This window comes from Sinocyclocheilus rhinocerous, unplaced genomic scaffold (assembly GCF_001515625.1).
Source record: "Sinocyclocheilus rhinocerous isolate Xijiao unplaced genomic scaffold, SAMN03320098_v1.1 scaffold5544, whole genome shotgun sequence".
In the NCBI taxonomy this organism is placed as follows: Eukaryota; Metazoa; Chordata; class Actinopteri; order Cypriniformes; family Cyprinidae; genus Sinocyclocheilus; species Sinocyclocheilus rhinocerous.
Genome location: NW_015626448.1, coordinates 1 through 8,183, shown reverse-complemented (window position 1 = coordinate 8,183; position 8,183 = coordinate 1). Strand labels below are relative to the sequence as shown.

Here is an 8,183-nt window from a genome sequence, read left to right as displayed (position 1 = left end):
TTTAAGATTTAAAAAATACTTTTCGTACTTAAGTACAATAAATATCACATACTTTAAGACTTTTACTCCAGTAATATTCTAAACGGTGACTTCAACTTCTACCAAAGTCATTTTCTGATAAGATATCTGTACTTTTACTTGAGTATGGCTTTCAGGTACTTTATACACCACTGGAAATCAGCTGGAATTTCTATGCTTTTGTTATCATTATGAGGGCATATTTTTGTGTCATATAAAGCACATGTTCTGTAGGATCCATCGTAATTCCTCGTGTGGATTCCTGACACAAAGTATAAATCGGTTAGTGAGAGCTTGTTTGGCTCAAAATCTAATGCAACACATATATTTTACTGAGAATACAATCCCAGAATGCCTTGCAGCAATAATAATAATAACAATAAATCCAAGGTAATGGATGAGAGTAATGTTGATAATAAACAAACATATTTGATTCTATTAGTAAAATAGTTCTGTGCTTGTGTTTGTATGTTTATGTCTAATGACACTGTCGGTCTTTGCAACACAGAGCTGAGCTGTTTTCTGTGAATACGCAGGATTCGTTAGCCGCTATAGGGAAATAACCAGAAGAATGAGTGCAGGAAACTGTAAATCACTTACAGTAAAATTATGACAACACTTTGAATTAATATGATGAGAAATGGCAGTTTGCAGCATTGAGCAGCATAATGGTCTGTTGTACAGCTGAAATGACTGGAAGCGACTGACTCCAGGAGCAGCGCATGTTCGCGTGTAAAACAACCGTGCCACTCTTACGCTAAAAATAGGGAGGACAGAGTGAAACCGCTCCTCAAGAAAAATCCCACTCCTTTCCTTCATAATGATTTCTCATAAAGACTGAACTACCATGAGCTCCAAGCTTATGAAGCAATGGTTTATGCTTCTGTTGAGGCCGTCAGTCAGTGTCATTTCAGCTTCATGTAGAAAAACAATCATTCAAATGTATTAGCCAAATTCCAGGTGAACTACACCAGCCATGAATCCGTTTATGCATGCATTAAAAACAGTGATTATGAGTCACCAGTTTTATACTGCTGCAGACATTCAGACAGTGATCTGACTGAAACTGACTTGACTTCATTACCTCAAATCAAATCAACATCAAATACAAAAATACTTCTAAATAGTGTGTCACAAAAAAAAAAAACATTCTGCTGGAATACTGTGCATATTAAATAATACACCTGCCCGTATTATACAGGATCTTAGTAGATTGTGATGAACAGCTGACAGATTTGGGCTGCTAATTGTGAGTCATGAAAATAATGAAGTAATAAAGACTACTGATTATGGGCTAAAGCTTGAAGAAAAAAAAAAAGAAATGCAAATTCTATGACATGCTTGCCTTTAAAACTCTCTGGGTAGAAAAGTACAACACATTCAAATACATGTATACTTTTTAAACCACATGAATTTCATGAATGCTAATTAAACGGAGACATAATGATTCTTATGTGTAAATATTACATGATTTTACACTATTTATATTCATTCACAGCATGTAGAAGATGTGTGTGACATGAGTCTCACTGGATTATCAGTGTAAATGGACATTGTAGGTCTGTGATAATGATGTGTGTGTGCACGTGTGTGAATCAGAGACGCACACACACACACACTCTCATGGGTGGGTGGAGCAGGATCCTCAGCAGCAGCTGATGCATGAACACACACACACATGCACTCCAGCGCTCAGACGGAGGCTCTGCTCTGATATGAGGATCCGTGTGTGTGTGTGTGAGTGTGAGTGTGTGATATGAAGGTGATGATTTCTCTTTCTCTCTGCCGCTGTCTCACAGGAGTCCTGCAGCCCAAGAGAAGCCCCAAAGTGCTGGTAAGACAACTTCCCTTTCATTTCTCACCTCAGCACATCAGTATAGACAAAGTCTGTTGCAATCAAATTGTTGCACTTTCAGTTTAGTCTTTGTGTCTCATCTGTTGAGCTGATATGTGAAAATGAATGCCTGTTTAGAAAAATGTACAACACAGTAACTTCAAACAATGCATTTAAGATGTAAGTTGTGGTATTGGTGGGTGCTGTTCTTTGGAAAACCACCCAAATGATTGGAAATCCCAGTATTAAAGAACCATTTAGTACAGTGGTTCTTGGAGACCCAGTGCTCTGCTCATTCTGTATGTCTCTCTTATCTGACACACTCAGTTGAGTTCGAGTCTCTCCTAACGAGCTGATGATCTGAATCAGGGCTGTTAAATGAGGGAGACACGCAAAATGTGCAGAGCTGTGGGTCCCCTGTTGGTAAATTCATTGGCCATCTTGCTTCTATTCCTTAGATCCCTTTTCACAGTTGGCTGTTTAGTCTGTATGCCATTTGATGTCAAACACTTTTTTAACTCTTCCTTGACCATTCAATCCATTGTTAGACCATGCACAACATGACATACGATAACGGTATCTTTTCCAAGTTACAACATACGAACTATGACAGTAATAATCTCAGGTATTGATTATGTGCTTTATGTAGTGTTAAAAGTGGCTAATGTGAGTTTAAATATCATTTTGCGTGACCTTTATAGCCATACTGAAGGCAACAGTAGTTTACCTTAGATCTTGAAAATAAAGCAAACATGTACGTTAAAGCTGTGAGCTCAATGCAAACCAACAAGTGAATTCATTAAGATGGAGTCAATCACTCAGTACCTTTAATACTGTTAAAAAGGTTTAATATTCATGAATTAGATTAACTTATCGAGTGCAGTGCGCTTACAGAGAAGCTTCGCCCACACGCGCTTCTGATTGGATGTGATATTTGATTGATTCTGTCACGTCACATAGCCGTGTTGCGTGTGGTCTGGACAGACAAATTGCTTGTCGCTGGAATCTTGTCACGTCACGTCTGGTTAGGAACCGGTGTTAGATGTTTGTCCAGTCTATATACACACAGATCGTCATTGGAGCATGCTGGCAAGAAGTTACAAAAACGTTCTGATGTCTCAAACTGTTATCATATAATATAAAGCTGACGTAAAGGTACAGCATAGTGTTTTCTGCAATATCTTGGCAAGGCTACTGCATATTGCATTGAAACTTGATATGTCAAATAATGACCATGCTTCATGATTGTTTATGCTTGCTTAGCTTTTCACTTTGCCGCTGTTGTGCATGTAATTATGCCCTGAATCCAACCCATACATCCCTGTACCCCAATAGCACTGCACTATAAACAACACCACACCATAGCAACCGCACAGCAATGTACTGACAGCCGCCCACAACACTCGAGCAATGTGGAAGAAGCGGCATTAGCATGAAAAAGCTCTGCTCATGTTTTTATCTGGGAGTGTAATAATCTAGTTGTTATCAGCATTTAATAATCATTATCATGTCAGGTGAATGAGATTCTAAGTATCTCATAAGAAATGTGAATAATTTATAAGATCAGGACAAGAATTGGCTTTGCAGCAAACTCTTTGCACTGTGCGTGTGTGTTTGTGTGTGCATTCGTGCGTGCGTGTGTGTGTGTGTGTAATAGTGGCTGAAAGAGTGTTGTGTGCTTGAATTGTAGGCACACACTCAACGTATCGACTCTGTGGGATTGTGTTGCTCTTCTCTATCCATTCTCTCCATGAACTGTCTATTTTTAGGCCTGGCCTCTTTTTTGTTCGTTTCTCATTCGATCCCCTCACTTGCACCAAATTCCAGTTTCTTTCCTTTTCTTTCTCTCTTCACATATTATTCTTTCTTTCTAGGTCAAACCCAGTATCTCTCAATCACTCATCCACAATCAGAACAATATATCGATCAGGCTGATTAATCTGCAGTTCCAGAGTTTTGTCGTCAGGTGCTCATTAAGCAGTGGCAGCAGTGCCTCATTAATAGAAATGTATCTGTTCCACAATCTGCCATCACTTTGTCAATGGATAGTGTACATTTGCCACCATAGGCGTATCTTGACGTTTTGAGCTTGGGGGGCCAAACCAAGCCAGTCGATTTGGTCAGTCAAACTTTTAAATACATTTTAGCATTTCTGTAGTAAACGTACAAATTCACACTCCGTGTACCATTTAAGCGGTTTTACTATGATTACATAGAGCAGCAGCAAGCCGTGAGGTTGCCATGGCAACCAGATACATTGCACGCAAATTACTTGTCAATGCTGCACTGTCTATTTTTGCTGCAGTAACAATAAACACGTCTAATAAAATGCGCTATAAACATGTTTGCCAACAGAATCGCAAAGTAGACTTTAAGCAAATCAATGATTGAATTACCCACTACTTTAAAACAGATGTCTGTTAGACATGATTCAAGTTAAACGCACAAAAGCAGGCACACAGACATATTTAGTAACGTTGAATCTTACTGAAAATGGCCGATTAAGCAGTTTATATTCTGAAATCTATTTTTTAGATTTTATTCTGTGTGCATTAAATTACATTTGGATGTAAATGGCCCTTTTCCTGACATAGATGTAAAACACTGTGCTGCTAAAACGAGCGTCCTGCGGATCACCTTTATGAGGCTGTCCGGGTCTGGAGTCGTCAAGGTTTTTGGTATTGGTATTTTGGTTAGGTCCAGATTCCACTGCAGTTGTTTTATGTTGTAAAAAAATGCTAAATATCCATGTACGCCATGCAACAGGCAAGCAGGCTATTGTCCGCCAAAATGCAGATTTGTCACGTGACAACTTCTTATGCAAATGACATTGGGGAAGCCATTAGTGAGTTAGATTTTTTTAATTAGATTTTTTTTTTTACAAAATAACAATTTAAAATATATATAAAAACTACATTATGTGTATATTTACTTTTTAGTTGAAAACATTATTAATTAACAACTATTTTGTAAAATCTTTCAATCGTTAGGGGGGGCCAGGCTCCCCGCCCCCCGCAAGCTCCGCCCATGTTTGACACTGCTTTAGACACATCCCACCGGTTTGACTTAATTAACAACAAACACTGTGAGACCAACTGTGACGTCCTAAAAAACACAAGCGTGAATGAGATTCTCCACTGCGACAAAGGCAACTGTCTGTGAAGTTAATTTCTGATCTGTTTCTCATACAAAAGTGTCATATGGCTTCAGAAGACTTTGTATAAACTACTTTACTGTAGTGTTGGGAGGTGTTTGTCCTCGGCGGTGTGGCAGTGCCCTGTATGTTCCACTGTGGGAAAAAAAACAATCATGCTAGTGTGAAATAACATGAGAGTGGGTAAATTCTGACCAGAGATTCAGAAGTCAACTAGTCGTGCCACTGCACTCTCTGCGTTTTTCGTATACATAATCCTTAAAATTCGTCATGCACAGAAACCTTGCACACTGAGTCCGATGCGTATTAATTATTCCATTGCGAAAAAATGTGCAAAACAGTACTAAATGTAGTCTTCAAGCAGTGAGGATGATTTTGTTGTCCTCTTGCTTCTTAAAAAGAGAAAAAGAAAGGAAATATTGGGTCCATCCAATCCTGAGATATAGAGAGGAAGGAGAGTTCCCCCTCCTTATTAAGGAGCAGCGGGATTATCCCGGGCGATTCAAAGTTTACTTCAGGATGTCGGTGACTCAGTTTGATGCTTTGCTAGCGATACTAGAGCCACATATTAAAAAGAAGACCACCAATTTCCGTGAACTCGTGTGCAAGGATCTTTACAGAGCTTTGTGCTGCGAGACGAAGTGGATCAACTTGACAATCGGCATTCTATATTTTGGCGTTTGCTTGTACGGTGGCTCTGAATTGTCAAAACACCTCTCAAAATGCTTGCTATGGATGCGAAAAACGCAGAAAATCAAACCCGATCGGATTTTTTTTATGATTGGCGAAAGTTTCGGAGGCAGTGTGTAAACGTGATTGACACAACGTGAGGCTTGTATTTATTTTTCAATGTGTGAAAATTTCGGACTCAGTGTGCAATGGCCTTAAACCTGTACATCTCTGTGTCTCTCAGCAGTTGGAAAGGAAGGACAGTCAGGGCAGCTCTCAGCACAGCATATGCAGTCACCGCAGCACACACACCAACTCGCCCGGCCGACCACAGCCCATCGTGCCCACTGACACCCTGGGGGGCCCTCCGCCAGTGCCACCTCCTCCCACCCAGCCGCTGCCCGTCCTGCCCGCCTTTGACACCTCTGCAGCCAATGGGACGCTCCAGAAGAAACCAGACCCCTTCAAGATCTGGGCGCAGTCCAGGAGCATGTACGAGAGCCGGGGTGAGTAGCCTGGCTTCATTCACTCGTCTTACTGCTGGCCCTGTTTTTGTTTAAGCAAGCAACTACTGTAACGTGACATGTTAGCACGCTCTTCTCTCGCATGGATATGTTACAGCTACACACTTCAATTCAGTTCGATTTATCTTAAGATCCAGGTTTCTTTGCCAGTAGAACTTATTGTTTATCATATTCATCATTTTGAACTAGAAGCTGATAGTGTACAGTCAGATTCAAAATAGAGTCTCACAAGAAATTATATTACATAGAAATAACACTTTGTATTAGAGCCATCACAATACATTATATCTCATGGTACGATACCAGCGAAAGTATTGTTACACCACTCTTATTGTTTAAAGGAGTCTATTAATTCTTTCATTAACACACACCATTATACAAAATTAATATTCCTTAACATTCTTAATTTCACACAGCAGTGCAATGCATTTATTTTCAGAGAAAACTGAAAATTCATTGATCGCCTTTAAAATCGCCTTTAAAGTTGTCCAAATGAAGTTCTTAGCAATGCATATTACTAATCAAAAATTAAGTTTTGATATATTTACCATAGGAAATTTACAAAATATCTTCATGGAACATGATCTTTACTTAATATCCTAATGATTTTTGGTATAAAAGAAACATTAATAATTTTGACCCATACAATGTATTGTTGGTTATTGCTACAAATATACCTGTGCTACTTATGACTTTGTTTTGTGGTCCAGGGTCACATATATTACCTTTATTTAACCAGGAAAAAAGACTCACTGAGATTAAAATCTCTTTTGCAAAAGTGTCCTTGCCAATTTTAGGCAGCCAAGTTTGCATATACAAATAAACAACGCAGTTACAACATACAATACAAAAACCAGCATACCAGCATATAACCGATTAAAAACAATTACGCACCACTAACTCGCTCTCTAGATTATGTAATAAAAACTTAAAGTAATTTTAAGAAACCAAGTTTTGTAACTTCATCTCCTTTTGGAGAAAATTCCAATCTGAAATGGCGGCATATTTAAAAGAGGTTTTACCAAGCTCAGTTCTGACAAGGGGCACACAGAGATTATAATTTGATTGAGAACATAATGAGTAATTGCCAGATGAAGCCATTTGAAGGAAATAACAGAGATAAAATGGCAAATAACCCATTATGGCTGTATATATCAACAGATACCAATGCATTTTTCTCTGAATACTCAAAGAAGGCCATGCCAATCTTTTGTATAGTTCACAATGATGAGTTGAATATTTACAATCAGTTATAAATCTCAGAGCAGCATGGTACAAAGCATCCGAGGAGACGAGAAGGTAAGGGGGGCATGCTGATAGACTACATCCCCATAATCGAGAACTGGTAGAAAAGTTGAGGACACAAATTTTTTCCTCACATGAAAAACACAACGTATTTCTAGAGTAAAACCCTAACTTTTTCTTTAATTTTTAAATGTGTGAACCAAAACGTAGTGTGTTAATAATAATAATCAATAATAATACCCAAATATTTGTACTCTGACAATGTTGGTTAGAAGGGGCAGAGCAATAAACCATAGTATCGTCTGCATATAAATGAAACCTTGCATTATCAATATTAAAATCAAGGCAGGTTTTATATATATATATATATATAAATAATAACGGCCCCAACACAGATCCTTGTGGGACTCCCTTAACAACCTCCAAAGAATCTGACTGAACACCTTTGTAGCATTTGGACCAATCAGACACACAATTTTTCATTAGATTTAACAATTCAATTATTAATTAGATTAACAAATAGTCACAGACCCCTCACCCAATAAACATACTGGGTGCCAGGATGTCTGTGAACGACACCAGGCCCCTGGTTACCATGGCAACCAGGACCCCTCAGCCAGATCAGATAAACTTTTACGACCTAAAAGTATGCGGGCAGAGCAACTCTTATTCAAGTCTCTCTAAAACAGACACGTAATGCCCATAAAAATGGACTCTTCTCTAATTAATTCATAGGAAA

At 38.7% G+C, this 8,183-nt stretch overlaps 1 protein-coding gene across 5 annotated transcripts in view; it reads left to right on the top strand.

The window, feature by feature from the left end:
• Positions 1-6,412, top strand: part of LOC107715652 (membrane-associated guanylate kinase, WW and PDZ domain-containing protein 1-like) — a 30,715-nt gene extending 24,303 nt beyond the window's left edge. For 3 of the 5 annotated variants that reach the window (XM_016521848.1, XM_016521831.1, XM_016521822.1), the window contains exons 11-12: positions 1,818-1,852; positions 5,920-6,412. In XM_016521848.1, the coding sequence (XP_016377334.1) occupies positions 1,818-1,852; positions 5,920-6,189 (305 nt within the window). In that variant the 3' untranslated portion in view covers positions 6,190-6,412. The remainder of the gene's footprint in view (positions 1-1,817; positions 1,853-5,919) is intronic. The other 2 variants (XM_016521839.1, XM_016521835.1) reach the window with 1 other exon arrangement.
• Positions 6,413-8,183: the final 1,771 nt, after the last annotated feature.